Below are 18,232 nucleotides of genomic sequence, written 5' to 3' on the forward strand. Positions count from 1 at the left end.
AGCACAGACTGTCCTCTGTGCCTTTCTTCCCATGCCTCAGGTCAGCCTCCTCCCCACATTGCCACACACAAGCTTTTTTTTTTTTTATTTGGTGTTTTGCTCTCTCCATGTGCCTGCCCTGCCTCATGCAAGTTGCTACAAGTTATTTTAAAGGCTTGCAAGTACTTATCACGTTTTCCACTCATGATTTGAAGCAGACCATGTACCATACTGAGCTGAGTGGTGAAGAGATAACATTACAGGACTCCAGGTCCCCCGCCTTTCACTTTTGGGTCCCCCTCCCAGCACCAAGTGGACACAAAGCAGGCATTCAATGAATATGCATTCATTTATTTAGCAAATGTTTATTGTCTACTACATGTCAGGCAGGCAGTGAGATAAGGGCTGAGAAAATGGCGGGAAACCAGACATGTGCAGGGGGACTTTGGAAAGGAACCAAGAAGAAAAAAAACGGGTACTAGGAAGGGGGTGGAGTCTAGTGTGGCATCTGGTCAGAGTGACTCCTAGGTCTCTAAACAGAGATGCAGACACAAATGTGCGGCAGCCGCTTCCGGGACCCCTGCCCCGTAGTGGCCACTGAGTACAAGTGTCTAGACGGGGGGCCGGCCTCGGGAAGAAAGCGGAGCTTGTGGAGCTATAGATTGGATGGAGGGCGGCTGGGCCAGGAGTGCGAGAACAGAGGGGTGGCGCACCACTGGAGCGGGCTTTTTTAGAAGGAGAGAACTCTCCAGTTCTCCGCTCCTCTGGAGCCTGGATTCTAATCCCAGGCCAGTTGCTTACCTGTTGTGTGTGACCTTGTCCAAGTCACTAAACCTTCCCAAGACTGTTACATCATCGGTTAAATGGTGAGAGGTTTAGAGGGGAATGCCTGGAAAGCTTCCCTGCACGGTTCCCCGCACGCAGAGAAAGCTCCGGGAACAGAGGCTGTCATTACCCGCTGCTCACACCACCTTGGATGCCCTGGCCTCCTCCGGCAGGAACCAGCGGCGGTCTTTTCTGCGACCCGCGGAGCGTCGGTGCGGACGCGCCCAGTCTTCATAAATTTATTAGCTTGCTTGGGGCGGGGTTTGGAAAGAGGCGAGGAGGGGAAGGAGGTGGTGGAGGGCAAAGAAAGGAAGAAACCGAGGGGCCGGAGGCGAGTAAGGCGGGGCCAGGGAGGAGCCGGGCTGGGTTCTGGGCCCGGCGCTGCGCGCACCCGAAGCCCGCGGCGGCGGCGGGGCGGGGGCCGCGCGCGGCGGCCAATGGCGCGCGGCGCAGCGGCGGGGGCGGTGCAGGAACACCCGGCCACTGACAGCCAAACTCCCCAACTCCGCCCTCGTCCCCGCGGGATCCCGGAGCCTAGCCGGCCAGGGCCCGGGCCGTCCGAGCCGCGCTGCGAGCGAACATGGCAGCAGAATGAGAAGGCTGGCGCCGGGTCGTGGCCTCTGCCTTTGCCAGCGCCGCGCTGCAGTTTAAGATCCGCGCCCCACGATCTGGGAGCCTCGTGCTTACCGGCCTCCTGGCGGCCGCTGAATTATTTCATTCTAGGCGGAGGGCGGGGGAGAAAAGGGACCCCGCAGCCCAGCCGTTCCGGGCGCTGGCAGCGTGTAGAGGCTTGTGCGTGCGCTACTCGCCGGCTGCGGAAAAGACGCGGGAGAGAGTCAGTCCCGGGCTGCAGCAGCGTGTGTGCGGGGATGAGCCGGCCATGGAGCGGCCTCCGTGGGGTGCACGGAGCCGGCTGGCGCTGCGGCGGAGGTGCCGCTTGAGAAGAGGTTCCACGGTGCTTCGAAGCCTCGGGCGCCCTGGGTGGGTCTCTGCCGCCGCCTCCGGGAAGGACGGGAGCCCCGCGTGGCGGACACTGCAGCAGTCACTGCACTGAAGCGCCCCGAGACTGCTCTGCCCTGCAGCTGGGTGTGCTCTCGGCACCCGGGCGCCTTGCCCAGGGCACGGCGGCTGGCGCGCCGTGGAGAGCCGGGTGCGGGACTGGCTAGAGGGGTGTGTGTGCGCGCTTGTTGGACTGGACAGCCAAGCTAAAGCAGAACCAGGTGGACCTGAGCAGCCATGCTTCCCGGGGTGGGCGTGTTCGGCACCAACCTCACCGCCCGAGTCATCATCCCTCTGCTGAAAGACGAGGGTTTCGCGGTGAAGGCGCTGTGGGGCCGCACACAGGAGGAAGCGGAGGAGCTGGCCAAAGAGATGAGCGTTCCCTTCTATACGAGTCGCATTGACGAGGTGCTGCTGCATCAGGACGTGGACTTAGTGTGCATCAACCTGCCGCCGCCCCTCACCAGGCAGATCGCTGTCAAAACCCTGGGTGAGTGGCCCCTCCCCCACCTCCTCTCCTGCCTCCTCTCCTCGCCTTTCCCGCTGCTTTTTCTCCTCTCTCCCTCTCTTCCTCTCAGAAGCTTACAAGGCATCTACGCTGACCCGAGGGCCTGAGACCCCACATTCCGTTCGCAGCGCCCTCCTTCCTCATCCCTGGCCCTCAAAGCCTCTTTGCTTCCCTCCGCCCTTCTGGCTCCACCTGGACGCGCTTCCCCACGTGTGCGGCGCGGAGGCTGGAGGAGGCGCCTGCTCCGCGGCTGGGGATGAAGGCGCATCAGCTGTTGAGGACTGTGGATGGCTGCTCTGAGGGAGAGAAAACTAAGCCCCCAGCAGTGTGTGTAGTACCGGAGTATGTGCGTGCGCGCCTGCGAGAGGCGAGTGCGCGCCCCAGAAGGCTGAATAAAGGGCCCCACACACCTTTCTGGTTTCCCTGGGGGCGGTAGACCTGACGATTAGCAGCTGTGGCTCCCTGCTAGGGGTAGTTTGCTACTTTCCGCTATGAGTTAGTTTAGTGTGAAATTAGACGTCTGACAATTATCTCATCTTCGCTGAAAGCAAGGATAGCGGGAGTGGTTGGATGTCAGGGTTTTGGGGTATCTCCTGGGACGTCTTATGAATCTGGGAGGTTCATAGGTTAGTACAGACTGGTTGGATAAAACCAGAGAGTTTTAACTTTCGAGTGCTGCACCCCAGAATAGTCTGCGCAGATTAGGAGTCATAGACCTTCAGCTTTTAGGGCATGAGCGCGGTAGTTCCAGAGGCACAGAGGCTTTGTGTGGGAAAAGGCCCCACGCAGCCGATTTCACGAGGAGGCAAGCAGTAATCCCTCCTGAATTCCCATCAGGGCTGGTGTTGACAAGCGGGTTGGGCATGAGCTCACCGCCCCTCACCAGCCGGTCCCCCCACCTAACCCAGGCAGTCTGAACAATCTCAGAGTACGGTACCAGCATGCCTGCCATCCTCAGAGGAACAACTGTTTTGTCCATGAGCAGTTCTCACTCAGACCTAAGACAATCCCAGGGAGCTTGTCCTCGCTCTCCCAGGAAAAGTGTCGGAATTTTATTAGCCAGGAAAGAGACAAAGCACAGGATGTCACATGAGAGAAAAATTACACAGGGAGATTTGGGAAGGCACCCAGAAACCAATGGTAATTTATGTAATCTTGGACAGAATGTTTTATTTTTAAAAACAGGTGTGGGTTTGGGGTAGGTGAAACATATATTTTAATTCTGTCTTCAGAGACCTATGACCAGAATGTAGAAATCTCCCTAAAACACCATTCTTATCAGGCCATTCTTCTATCAACTCACATGGGACATCTGCTATAATAGGCTGCCCAAGGCTGTCAGTTTTCAGGTTACTTTTATTAAGCTTCTGACCCTTGTGGCTTGGTTTCTTTGGCCTTGAATTGAATGTCACTGGATTTTGGCTAATATTTTGTTTCTGTTTCATATAACGTATGTGTTGGGTAGTTAACCTCTGTGCTTACAGTGGGTCTATGCATATCAAATAGATTATAGCCATCCTATAATATAAATCTGTTTGGGCAATTAGTATAAAACAGGTCCATATTGAGCCCCATGTCTCCTAGAGGGCATATGACTGGCCATATCAGAAAGATCATGTTTGACATCACTTTTCCCTCTAGGGCAGCACAGCCCTGCAGGTCAGACCCAGGGAGCAGCCCTAGAGCTTGTCTCTAGGACAGTGGCAATTTGGGGAACAAGGACGTTTCTGTTTTCTGACCATCATGAGTCATGAGTGGGGGTACTTAGGTGATGAGTGGGGGGGGGGTACTGGTTTCAAGAGAAGCACAAATTATATATTTCTAGATATTTATTTTCAAAAGTCCCTATGATTTTTTTTTCTTGACAAGACTATTGCGAGGAACATCTTCAAAACCAAGCATAAGAGGCACAGGAAATACTAGTAGACTTGGTTTAATACTCATGCTACGGAACAGGGCTTTGATCATGTCTTCACGGCAAGTCATAGGCTTTTTTAAAACAAATTTCTGAGTTTGCAGGTAATTTGAAGTCATCTGTGATCATAGAATTGGGGAGGCATCGGATTTAGAGGGACGAGTTTAGTCTCTTTTTTTTTTTAATATATTTTATTGATTTTTTACAGAGAGGAAGGGAGAGAGTTAGAGAGTTAGAAACATCGATGAGAGAGAAACATCGATTAGCTGCCTCCTGCACACCTCCTACTGGGGATGTGCCCGCAACCCAGGTACATGCCCTTGACCGGAATCGAACCTGGGACCTTTCAGTCAGCAGGCCGACGCTCTATCCACTGAGCCAAACCGGTTTCGGCGAGTTTAGTCTCTTTCCAGACTTCATCTTCACGGGAAATTCCCTGGAGGTCACTCTCCTTTGAGTTGTGCTTGCGAGTACCAGGCGGGGTAGTAGTCCGGGTTTGCTTTGATGTCACGGTGAGAGGTTTGTCACAGGCAGCACAGGAAGTGAAAACCCCCGACAGTTATACAATGGTCTGGCTGTTGGGGGTTAATAGATGCTAGAGTTTGTCTGGACTGAAACAAGCCAATCTTGACTAGTCCTGGTGAATTGTCTCTTTGGCAAAAGCATGGGCAGCAATGGTGAGAGATCTGTTGTCTATATCCAGAATTGTCAAGGAGAGGGGTTGGTCTAGATATCCTAGATGAATAAAGCTTGGAATCAATTGAATAACAACATTATTTAATTTAAAAAAATTTCCTTGAAATCTCTATCTTAGTGAAGTAGGCATTTCTCTGTTGTAGAGACTTTTCTATAATGTATAATTTCTACCATGTCCAGGGCTGCCTCTTGTTAAGTACCTACTATGGGCCAGGCAATGTGGTAGGTCCTGTATATAAAACATTTCATTGCATGATTAAAATAATCCTCTCAGGTAGATATTCGCTCCATTTTACAAATGAAGCAACTAAAATACAGAGACTTAAGTCGAACTGCTCAATTACATGTACCTGGAGATTTGAACCCATCACTCTGCCTCCTCTGGAACTTATTTCTTCCTCTCCTATCCCCAAACTTGCTCCTTTGCCTCCGTTTCTTCTCTTAGTTAACGGGAGCCAAGTGAGATTTTGGGAGTCATCCTCTACTCCTGTTACCTCCCCTCGCCCCCACCGTGGAATCAATTCCTAAATCTGGTTGATGCCGACTCCTTAATCCCTCTTGTCTCTGTTCCCTCTTCTGCATCATTGCTTCTTCCACAAAAGGAACTAGGCCCTTAACTAGTTTGTGAATTAGGTTCCAGTTGGCTCCTCCCTACCCGTGCCTCTGTCCACTTTCCACCCTGCTGCCAGAATTATCTTGAAGAACTGTGGACCCGGCCTGGCTGGGTAGCTCAGTTGGCTAGAGCATTGTCTCCATACACCAAGGTTGCGAGTTCGATCCCCAGTTAGGGCACATACAAGAATCAACCAATGAATGTATGAATAAGTGGAACCACGAATTGATGTTTCTCTCTCTGTGTCCCTCTCCTTTCTCTCTAAAAATCAATAAATAAAAATGAAGGGAAAAAAAGGAACTGTGGACCTGATCATGTCACTGCTCCACCCTTTCATCACTTCTGGGAAAAGCCCCAACTTTTTGACATAACCGGCAAGAACTGCTGGTTTTTCTGGAACCCCATGAACTTTAGCTAACCGGACTACTGCTTGAATGGATCCTGTTGGATTTTATGTCCATGCCTTTGTCAGATCATGGTTCCGCCTTATGTTGGTGATGGATGCCTGTTCTTTCTTCAAGACTCAGTCCCAGTGTTACCTGCTCTAGAATTCTCCCCCTCAGTCCTGTCCCCTACATATCCTCTGTGGTCTCAGCACCATGGGCCCCCATCTTATTTTGCATCTATTTTAATGCATTGTTTAAATTTTAAATTTTATTTAGCTATTTAAAATAGGTTATATATTCACATGAAACAAATTTCAAATGCTATAAAGATACACAGTGAGAAAGAAAGACGTATGTGTCCCTCAGTGCCTGTCCTCAACAGAGGCCATTTTTATGTTTCCTTTCGAAGGTTCAAGGAGTATACTGGCAAATATATGCATGAGAATTTTAAAATCTTTTTTACACAATTGGTAACATCCTATTATATATACAGATCACATATATACACACATATACAAAAACAAGAGGCCCAGTACATGAATTTGTGCACAGGTGGGGTCCCTCGGCCTGGCCGGCGATCAGGGCCAATCAGGCCATCTCGCCCAGTCCCGATCAGGGCCATCAGGGCCAGCTGGCCAGGGGAAGGGACAGCGGGAGGTTGGCTGTGGGAGTGCACTGACCACCAGGGGGCAGCTCCTGCATTGAGCATCTGCCCCCTAGTGGTCAGTGCGCATCATAGCTACCGGTCATAACGGTTGCTTAGACTTTTATATAGATAGATATGTACATAAAAAAAACTCAGAATGTGAAAGTATCCTTGTTTCCATTTTTGGCTGCATAATATTTTATTGTATGGCTAAATCAACGTTTATTTAACCATTTCTCTATTACTCAACATTATTTCTAATCTTCTGCTTATACAAACATCGTAATGAACACACACCAATCCACTTGTAGGAAAGACATGTGAACTGCTGGTCAAAAAGCACGTGCTCATTGCATTTAACAAAGACAGTGCCAAATGAGGGGGCACCTGAGATGACACAGCTATCTCAGACCTCCTTGTGTGCCTCTCTCCTCAAGCCCCTTGACTGCCTGCTGCCTCACCTGTGTATCCAGAGCTGCCTGGTGTGCAGGGTCCAGCACAGCTCCCCAGCCAGCCTTTGGGGTCAGTCAAAACATGTCTCGGTTTGTCCTGCAGTGGGCTACTCCACCTAGATGATGCAGTGAGCCGCCCAACTGCCTCCTCATGTTCACTCTTGTTTCTTAATCAGGTTGTTCTCTTTAGAACACCAAATGGAGGACACCGCATCATTCCCTGTTCTGAACCTTTCAGTGGCTTCTGTAGCACTTGGAGCAACATTCAAGTTCTTTGTCAGACTTACTTGGTCTGAAATGGCCCTACCTAGTATTCTTTCCCTCCTCTTTGGCAACAGTACATTCTCCCAGGCTCACTACCCTCCAGGTACTTTGTCCTGTTTTTGTTCCTTAAACATGCCAACTCCTTTCCCAGCCCTGGGCCTTTACAAACCGGCTCATCCCCATGTCTGGGAGGTTCTCCCTCACTCCTTTGAAGCTTCTCCTTCACATATTCTCACTTTCAAGTTTCAGCTTAAATGTTCTATTGGGAGAGAGGCTCTTCTGGATCCTCCCCTTCCAAATCTTTCCGCCCCACCTGTCACTTATACCTCTGTCATCCTCTTTATCTTCCTGGTGACACTATCACAGTGTGTGAAGATCTCTTTCATTTGTTTGCTTCTTCTCTTACTTGCCATTTGTCTCCCCAACTAAAACGTAAGTACTGTGACGTAGAGCCTTTGTCTGCTTTGCTCACCAGGGAGACCTTATCTCCCCAGACAGTGCCGGGCACTGAGTCAGTCACCTCGTAGACACTCCATAAATATTTGCTGAGTGACAGGTGAATGCCTTTTCATTGAGTGAATGCTTGGGGAAGGTAAAAGGTTTTAAACAGGATGTGTCAGTCAGTACATAACATTTTTGTTCTGCACGCAATAGCCCAGTGCCTCTCAAACATTAACATGCAGTCACAGCACCTGGAGATCTTATCAAAAGGTTGAGCAGATTCCAGGTGGGACCTGAGATTGAGAATTTCTCTCCAGCTCGCAGGCGATGTGGAGGCTGCAGCAGCCAGACAGAGATGTGCTGGCTCTCCGCCTCTGGAAAAAGAAGTTCTCTACTGTGAGTAATGACCCTGGCAGGGGAACCGTGCTAAAATGCCTCTTGTCTTTGTGTGTAATGTGATCACATCTGTTTTCATGGTCTCTGCCCTGATATTTGGAGACAGTAATGCTGAGGCTCCCGGGGAAGCCTCTCAGTGGGATGGAAGGCTCCTTTGGGAGGGAGAATAAGGCTTAGGGTTTCGCAGAGCTTTGATATGGCCGCACATTGATCTTGCCCCAACCTGTTTGGCACCATCAGCTGAAGACCTGGAGAAGTACACCCTTTCCTGCCCTACTTCACAGTATCAGCAATTGCTCAAGGTTGAGGAGGGCCGCTGGAACAGGGGTGAGAGAGCAGGAGGAAACTGGGTTGAGTCAGGGCCCTCTGGTCATGGTTGCCACACTAGCAGAGATACGGCTGCAGTTAGATAATAAAACGGCGCATTTGGACTTGAGAGTAACCCTTCTGAAATCCCAGCAAACCCTGCATTTCTGGTCCTTCCTTGAAGTCTCTTCTTGAGCTCTTTCTATCTGAAGACTGTGTGGGCCAGGCGATTTCTGCCCCTGAGCACTGAGGGAAATGATTTTGGTCTGATGATTTGCTGCAGAGTTGAGGAAACCCCAAGGCATTATGTAAATGAAAGAAAGACTCTATTTACTGTTAGGAAAAGGGAAGCTTCACCACCCTCATCACATCTAATTGAAATTAGGTGCAGCTGAATGATAATTTTTGTTGATGGTGCCTGGCTTTGAAAATGTACAGTTGTGCAGAAGTTTAAACTGAAGTGAGATGAAGCCAAATGAAGAAGTTGGACATTTTGATACCTGAAACTGGATGAACCAAAAAAAAAAAAAAGTGGAAGTAAATAGCATGTTTTAACCATTTATATGCCATAAGTGTCTATAGACGCAAGTGGTGGACCTTTTTAAATTAAATTCAAAATATCATGGTAGTTAACTGGTTAAGGGTTACATACAGGCAATTAGTTATATATTTTGATTCAGGATAATTGTGGCCTGGCAAAGAGCCTCATTGTATAAGGTGTTGTGAATCATAAGACTAACCAATGAAAGGAAAGGTTGGCAGGTGACAACTGTGTGACATTGGGAGAGGTAAACATCCTTCCTGAGCCTGTTTTCTCATCAATATGATGGAGTTAAAGACCCTATCTTAAAGGGTTGGTGTGACAATTAAAATGGGTGAGGGTATGTAGAGACCAGCCATGCCCTTTAGGTATCTGCATAAGTTCAATAAACATTAGTTTTACTTCTCCCCAATGTGATCAATGCTTTAGCCTATTTCAAGTAGTGCTTTTGAACATATTTTTTTCTAATTTTCAGAAGAGATGAGTCCCTCCTGATAGATTCAGAAAATACAGTTGAAAGTTTTCCTATTTTTTAAAATATATTTTATTGATTTTTTTACAGAGAGGAAGGGAGAGGGATAGAGAGTCAGAAACATCGATGAGAGAGAAACATCGATCAGCTGCCTCCTGCACACTCCCTACTGGGGATGTGCCCGCAACCAAGGTACATGCCCTTGACCAGAATCGAACCTGGGACCCTTGAGTCCGCAGGCTGACACTCTGTCCATTGAGCCAAACCGGTTAGGGCAAGTTTTCTTATTTTTAAAAGGGAATGCGCATAAACTAAGTGTCAAAGGTTGTCTTGGCTCAGAATCCAGTATTTGCTTCACAGATATGTGGTCTAGAAGATACTGATGGGTTACCAGCAACTCACCATGCTCCTATGAAGATTTATTACTGTGAGAAGATGTGGGGCCATCTCCTGGAACTCAGGGGCAGGGATGTAACTGGGCCTCACTAGGTACATGGAAACCATGAACTCTGGGAATGTGACCGTTCTGTGTTCTCGTCTTCATGTGTCGGCTTTATCATTATCCCTCTTTAGACCAGCCTCCCCTGCTTCAAGGGCCCATGTGGTGGAAAGAACACTGCCCACACATAGCTCCCAAAGACAAACACCCATTCAACCACCTGAAAGTGCCACCCTGCCCCTGTCCCCCAATCCTAGTTGTCCCTGTGTGCGCCTGATGCCTGTTTCTGGCTGAGTCTTTTTGGAGGTTATCTCAAAATATGGGGAGTTTATCACAAAATGCCAAGGAAACCATTAATGTAGGATAGAGGGATTAAGAGTGGTCATTCCCTGCTGGGCCACACTCCACAAAGGTGCTGATTATTGGAACACAGACTTAGATGAAGATTTTGCAAATGTAGACATTTCTTGATTACGTAGGTTCTTTATCCGCTTTATAAAATACACATTTGGTATTTTGCTGCTTTTATAATGGCCACAGTAAAACAGTGGAATGATGCAATCATTTGTCATAGCTTTTATTAGTAAATTTAGGATGTATGTATTTTTAAAGTATGTGATGGGAAAGTCGAGAAACAGGGAGTTTTGTGGTTACCTATTGGCTTTATAAGCCTTTACCAAGCACCCACTGCATGGTGTGTGCCAGCAGGGGACTGAGATGAGGCATAGACGTTTGTGCTCAAGTCTCAGCACAAGGCCTGGAAGGAGCAGGAATTAGGAAAAGGCTCCCTGTAGAAAGAAGGATTTCAGCCTTCAGATTGCCTTTGCACTGGAAGCTATGGCATCAGTTCTTTCCTAGGTCTCCAGCCTGCTGTTCTTCCCTGCAAATTTTGGACTTGTCAATTTCCATAATTGCATGAACCAATTCCTTAAAAATCAACTTCTCTGTCTATCTCTCTTCATATATATATATACACACACACACATCCAATTGGTTCTGCTTCTCTGGAGATCTCTGACGGATACAAATTTTGGTTAGACCAAGGCCACCTGGCTAGACAAGCTGGGTGATGAGATAGCTGGCAGGTGTGTCACACAAGTGTAAGGCTGGAAAGACTTGTCGGTGGAGAAACTGTTCCAGTGAGTTCAGCTGGTGGGGATGGGCATTCACCTTTAGGAAAGCATCTCTGAGCATTGTCCTCTACACAGGAAGACCTTGAAGGCAGAAGTGCTTTCTGGTTTAGACTCAAGCCAAAAGAATGCTGGGAAAAAGGCTTCCACATCCTCACTGCTGAGAGCCATAGTGACCCTTCACCCTGAGCAGTTCTACACTTGTCAGCAGGGCTTTGGGGAGCTGGCCACTCAAGTTTGGGCAAGTCTGGAATGCCTTAGGGTTTAGACTTTCTTTAAGAATTGTTAATGGCCTGTAGAGCATTAAAAATAACTTTACATTAAAATTATATGGATGATATGTTTTTTTTAAGTTTCTAATTTCCAAATGTAATAGATCTTATGGTATTGAGATGATCTGTTACCATAATATCCAGAAACAGAAGCTGCAGAATTTTGAAGCCCCAAATTAAGTTTGTTTGCAACTTTAACAGTGCTTTTAAAAAATAGCTTTATTGGGATATACTTTATATATATAAAGTTTACCAAGTGATTTAGTGGCTTTTTAGTAAATCTATATAGTTGTGCAGCTAACTATACAAAAAGTTTTAGAACACTTCCAATGTCCCAAAAAGTTTCCTCATGCCTGTTGGCAGCCAATTCCCATTCCTACCTCTAGCCCCAGGCAACTATGGATCTGTTTTCTGTCTCTGCCTTTCTTAGAAATTTTATATAAGTGAAATCATAATATTTAGTCTTTTGTGTCTGGCATCTTTCACTTAGCATGTTTTTGATGTTCATCCATGTTGTTTCATGTATCATAAGCTTATTCCTTTTTTATCGCTGAGTAATATTCCAAGATTCCATTGTATGGATATACCATATTTTATTTATCCATTCACCATTTGATGGATGTTTGTATTGTTTTCAGTTTTTTGCTATTATGAATAATGCTGCTGTGAACATTTGCATACAAGTCTTTTTGTAGACCCATGTTTTAATTTTTCTTGTATAGTTATCTAGGACTAACATTGCTGGGTTGTAAGGTCTGTATAGATTTAATTGTTTAAGAAACTGCCAAACTGTTTTCCAAAGCAGCTGCCCATTTTATAGTCAAACCACCTATGCATGAGAATTCTAATTTATCTACATCATTACCGACACTTGGTATTGTCAGTCTTTTTTATTATAGCCAGTCTACTTAGTGTGTAGTGGTATCTCATTCTGATTTTGATTTGCATTTCCCTAATAATTAATGTTGTTGAGCATCATTAGCCAGGTGCTTATTAGCCAGTCGTGTATGTTTGGTGAAATGTCTATTCAAATCTCTTGACCATTTTTAAATTGGGTGATTTGTCTTCTCATTGAGCTGTATGCATTGGTTTTGTGATTTTGTTAAGTTGTTAAGTCAGGGGTAGAATTTTTTGGTTTTAAAATGCTTCCCTTTATTTTTGATTTTGGAACCAGATACAGTTGAAATAATCCCCCAAGCCAAATGAAATTAGCTTTGCCAGATATTCATTGAAATGGTTCATTATCTAGAAGAGCAAGACAGCCATGTGAGCGGATGCTCATGATGGGCCCCAGCGTTGCCTGGGGCCCTGACAATGCACGGAAGATTCTTTGAGGGAAATTTCCAATTTGAAGATTACCGGACATGCTGCAGGGTCTTTCAGTCACTTGTTTTGCACAGTGTCTGGACAGTGTTTCTCTTTTCCCCCCACTTATTTTTATTTAATAAAGCCTTTGAATGCTGTAGCACTGTCTTACCTGTGGTGGGAAATACCCCACAGAGTAAGATATGATTTTTGTCCTTCAGAGAAGATAAGCCTGCACCAACACAACAACAATGCAATGAAATATATGATTAACTACAGAATGAATCGTTATACTGCAATCCAGGAAGTGTTTGCTTAAGACAGTTGGGTAACCCAAAAATATCAGTATTGGATTAAGGGTCAACCACCTAGGTAACTTCCAGTGCCAACCAACAAAGGGTACTAAAACAAAGGGACAAAATAGAGAAAGGGTTTGAACAGAATTCCCCTTAAAGGCGTGATCTGTGTGTGAACGGGGGCCTTGCAGCAGAGCGAGGGCTTCGTCTAATAGGTGGTGAGTTGTTGCTAAGCTGCCTTCCAGAAGGGCTGGATCTAGTCTCTGCTGAGCTTTTGTTTTGCAAGTGGGGAACTTGAGTTTGAGGTTAGAGATAAAATGTTCGGGACTTGTGAGCAGAGGCAGCATGGGTCCCTGAGGAGGTGGCCCTGCAGAGAATAGTGCTGCCTAGACTAGACGCAGAGGAGTTCCTGAGAGCTAGCATGGCCCAGGAAGCATTTTGGAGGAGGTGGGACTTAAACTAGATGAAGAGGAGTTAGAATTTAAACATTGAGAAAGAGCACATAGAAGGCTCTGTGATGTAAAATCGCCTTCAAGGAACCATCTGGTTCTGTAGCAACACAGGGAAACTGTTTCCTATGGTCAACGACTTTGGACAAAGTTAGAGTGGTTTAAGAATGTACAAAAGTAAACTTTTTTCTTTTACTGAGAATTTTAAAAGATTATTTTCCCAGCAATTCCCTGCCCCATGCCCCCATCAGCCATAGTTCCACTTGCGTCTTTCTCTCCCCTCAGATCCAAGGGTGACTGTGACAGATGACACAGCTCTGGGGCAGGCAAAGGAGAAAGCTTGCAAAATTGCTGGAAAGAACCCCACTGACAGGGGCACAAGTGGCCACCTTAAAGGGTGTGAAAAGAGCTGCAAAAATTGAGTCAACAAGTAACATTGTAAAGACAAAAGCTCCCTGTGCGATGGGTCCGGGGCAGGCTATGGTGGGGAGGAGGGTCAGCTGAGGAGAGGGTGTGCTGGCCTCGCTCAGTTCCTGGTTTTGTGTTTGTGCCGGATGGTGGTGGAAACTCATGTCCCTTTGTTACATAGTTGAGTCCCTAATGGTCCAAGGGTCAGTGCTGGATGAAAGGCTCTCCTGGGACAGGGACACTCAGTGCATGACATGTGGACCTGCCATTCAACAGCAGGAGGTGGCAGCTCGTGGAGATTGTGAGGCTGCTGCCGAGTACTCTGCTGTCCTGGGAGGTGGTTTCAGGGAAACGTCAAGGTGGTGGAGTAAATAGTTCTTGACTTGGCATCATATAGTCAGTCGGCATGATGAGTGAGTGAGTGCACTGGGTAGGCTGCTAAATATTTTTATTTTTAACATATACATTTTTATTGATTTCAGAGAGGAAGGGAGAGGGAGAGAGAAGATAGAAACATCAATGATGAGAGAGAATCATTGATTGGCTGCCTCCTGCATGCCCCCCCACTGGGGATGGAGCCTGCAACCTGGGCATGTGCCCTTGACTGGAATCGAACCTAGGACCCTTCAGTCTACAGGCCGACGGCTCTATCCACTGAGCCAAACCGGCTAGGGCTGGGTAGGCTTCTAAAAGCTCCCAGACCGGACACACTGTGTATCTTTATTGCTCTATTCCAAAGGAAAAGTTCCGTGTTGAATTTGGTGTCACCCTGTAGAAAATAAAATGAGGCACTTTTTTCATCAGTGGAAAAGTTGACCAGTTTTAAGAGGCTGCCTGGGTTTGGATTCTGGCTTCAATCCTGCCATGTTCTATATGTCTGTGGGTTCTCTACTTTTCTGAGCCTCGTTTCTTTATTTTTAAAACAGAGATAATGAAACTACCTAGCTTCGAAGGTTGCTGACTTAAACAGGCATTTGTTTAGAGTGAGAGCTCAATAAACATGAGAATCCTGCTTAATCAGAACTTATTATGGTGAGCGGCTACTATCCATCCATTCATTCTTCCTTTGAGCAAATATTTATTGAGCACCAGCTATATACCAGGCACTCTCTAGATCTGTGCTTTACAATACAGTAGCCATTAAACGTACATAAATTAAAACAATAAAATAAAGAACCCAGTTTCTCAGTAGCCCTAGTCACATTGCAAGTGCTCAAAGGCCCCATGTGGCGGGCTGGTGGCTGCCATGCTGGACAGAGCAGCACAGGGCATTCCCATCATCGCGGGACATTCTATCTCATGGCACTAATCTCGAGGCTGGAGACTCAGCAGGGAGCATAGTGGTTACTTATGCTCAATTTGAACATGGATTTTTGAGAATTTCAGACTTTCGGATATGTTTTGTTTTCTCTCAGTTATAGGATGATAGGGCATCTACACGCTAGAATATTGGTGTGTCCTAAGTGTTTAGTACAGGTTTAACAAGGGATGGTCATTACTTTATTATTAATAAGAAGGAGATGTGTATGGGAAGTTTCCTAAAATCCTCATTACACGTTGGGAATTAATGACACTCCTGCCCACCTTGGGCCATCACAGGTACTTTAGGTAGCAGATGGCACGGATGAGGCTGAGTCACCAGAGCAGCTTTTGCTCCTAAGAGATTTTTCCTCAGCCCTCTCAGCAAAGCTGAAAGGCTTTCCTTCCTTTTGCCAAAAGCACAGAAGCAAAGGAGTGCAGTGGTGGGAGGGGACTAGAGGCAGGCCTTTGAGTCCCTTGAGAACCTGAGCGGACACTCACAAGCCGGTTCCTGAGGGAAGACCGACTTCACAGGACGGTTGCTTTCTACCCCGTTGCCAACACTGTGTGACTCTGGGGAAGGAGGGCTCCTACTGACTTCCTCGTCTCTCCGCTCCCCCCTTCTCTTTATCCAAGGGGAAAGGCTCAATGAATAGGCAATTACTATTTTCCCAATTATTATTGCTCCCCCCCCCCTCAAGTCCCATTCACATTGTGAGAGCAATATCCATTTGTGTGAACACTCACGACTGGAGTTCCAGCTAGTGGGCCTTTGCCCTGGACCAGTGACATTATGGACTGTTCTGTTCTCAGTTGTGGCTGCATGCAACATGGGAGCTTGGAGGGAGAAGTGAATGTGCGTGTGTGAGGGTGTGACACATAGCCGAGTGTGTCTCCACAGAAGGTCTCTTGACTGAAGTCAAGGTCAAAGTAAGGGTCTTGTGCTACTTGTTATTTCAATTTGCCATTGGTCTCTGGGCCTTAGTGCCATCTTCTTAGAAACCTCAGTGCCATGAGAGCCAAGTGGAGGAAAAAACGAATGTCAGACTGGAACGCAAAAGAGGAAAGATGAGGGAGAGGTCTACGTAAAGCCCAGCTTGTGCACCCATGGAAGCCACAGGAGCAGAAATAAGGGCAGCCAGAGGCCAGGGACACGGGTACCAATTGTTGAACTGCATGCCTGCTGTATAGAACTTCTCGATGGATCTAGAACATACATGTCATCTGATTGCTGCGACCACCTTTTGAGAGACCCACCTGCTCTTACACAAACAGTCCCCTTTGGTCCTTTGCCCTGGACCAGTGACATTATGGACTGTTCTGTTCTCAGTTGTGGCTGCATGTAACATGTGTACAATAAATCATCTCTTCTGTCTTAGCTGAAGAAAAAATTTCTCATTGGCAACTCCTCTCATCTCCTATGTGATTATGAATAATGAAAAGTGGGCGGTGGAAAATGAGATTCTTTCCCTGGCCCTGCCTCTTCCCCTTTTCCAGGAGAGCTAGGGCACCAGAGGGGAACACAGAGCAGGTATGAACACTGAGGGGAAAGCGCCTCACGGTTCTGTTTGCCTGAACGTCTGCTCCTTCTAGCACCACCCACGTGGGACATTTGTTTATGTCACACAATAATGCTCTCCGGGAGTCCTGGGGGACAGGTTTAGGGCCCATGGGGATGTAGCCTGTCTGACTTGATATGCACAGCCTTTCACATCTAGGGCACAGAGGCGGCCTGGCTTTCCCCGGGAGGCGCAGGGATACCACAATGCTGCATTTGTCTGGAACTGAGACTGAGATGTAGCTACTTGTGCTTACCCAAGTGCTGTGGGCTGTGGTCCACAGCTGCGCGCACCGGGAGTTCACAGGGGATATGCAGCGAGCAGCTGGCATTTGCTTTTCTCCTTTGCAGCCCCCAAGGCCAGGATGATACTGATAGCTGTGCTCATCCCTTCCAGGGCTGGGAAGGCCAGTGGGATTGCATGGGTCCATCCTCCAAAGGGGGCCCCTGCTTGGGTATTTGTCAGTTGTCAACTAGTTCATTTATATTCATCACCCATTTACTGAGTGCTTACAATGTGTATGGCAATATTCTAGATCAGCAGTCGCCAACCAGTGGTCCTTGAGGTCCGAAAGGTTGGAGACCGCTGTTTAGATCATGGGAGGTGAGAAGAAGTCAAAGATGTATAATCTGATATCTTCTCTGGAAGACCTTGTAATCTATCCAGAACCCACTCATCCCTTTGGAAATGAGAAGGACTAACATTTTACAACTACTTACTGTGTACCAGGTACAGAGTCAGGCATGCTCAGTGTCATCTCATTCCCACCTCCCAACCGGCCTTCAAGGTGGGCATTTAGCATGTCCATCTTACAACTGAGAAGTTTAGCTGGAGAGAGGTTAAATATCATTGATTCAAAGATATTTTTTCACACTTTATAATCTAAAATCGATTTGTCTTACGGTCAAAGTCATGTCATAATTTAATTGGCAGAGACTTTTCTTTCTTGATAGTCAGTAAAATAATTGTAGGTCTTGCCGAAACCGGTTTGGCTCAGTGGATAGAGCGTCGGCCTGCGGACTGAGAGGTCCCAGGTTCGATTCCGGTCAAGGGCATGTACCTGGGTTGCAGGCATATCCCCAGTAGGGGGTGTGCAGGAGGCAGCTGATCGATGTTTCTCTCTCATCGATGTTTCTAACTCTCTATCTCTCTCCTTCCTCTCTGTAAAAAATCAATAAAATATATTAAAAAAAAATAATTGTAGGTCTTTGTAGTGGCATATTTGTTTCTGAAAAATTGTGTATTTTGTCAGGTTCACCCAGCTGAAAAGAAGTGGAATCAGAATTCGACATAGGTTTTTCTGACTGTAAAGCTGTGTGTTTGTCCCCACAACATGCTGCAGAGTCCGTGGTCCTGGTTTGTTCTTCTTTGTCACTGTGCAAAGGCCGTATGCTTTTCACAGACGACGTATGAAAAGGGGGAAATGACTGAACTAGAGCCACGCCATCTAATTCCATAACCCAGGAGGCAGTGGCATGAGGAACTGCACGTGTCAAACAGGATGTTGAAAGATTGGGAAAAATGTTATTTAATTATCTTCCCTTCTCTACTGATTAGAACTCTTTGTTTTAAAATCCTCACCCAAGGATATGATTTTGTTGATTTTTTTTCGAGAGAGGAAGGGGTTGGGGGAGAG

The 18,232-nt window shown here is 46.9% G+C and overlaps 1 protein-coding gene and 1 long non-coding RNA gene across 2 annotated transcripts in view; both read left to right on the plus strand.

The window, feature by feature from the left end:
• The first annotated feature begins 1,240 nt into the window (after positions 1 to 1,240).
• The window catches only part of GFOD1 (glucose-fructose oxidoreductase domain containing 1), a 116,081-nt gene continuing 99,089 nt past the window's right edge, over positions 1,241 to 18,232 (plus strand). Inside the window, exon 1 of the mRNA XM_036347570.1 lies at positions 1,241 to 2,293. Within this exon, the coding sequence (XP_036203463.1) occupies positions 2,041 to 2,293 (253 nt within the window). The 5' untranslated portion in view covers positions 1,241 to 2,040. The remainder of the gene's footprint in view (positions 2,294 to 18,232) is intronic.
• Positions 6,636 to 16,442, plus strand: LOC118675231. Its single transcript, XR_004973838.1, has 3 exons — positions 6,636 to 7,715; positions 8,042 to 8,120; positions 16,023 to 16,442. It is a non-coding gene; the product is annotated as an uncharacterized LOC118675231 (long non-coding RNA).

This window comes from Myotis myotis, unplaced genomic scaffold, assembly GCF_014108235.1.
Source record: "Myotis myotis isolate mMyoMyo1 unplaced genomic scaffold, mMyoMyo1.p scaffold_m19_p_2, whole genome shotgun sequence".
NCBI lineage: Eukaryota > Metazoa > Chordata > Mammalia > Chiroptera > Vespertilionidae > Myotis > Myotis myotis.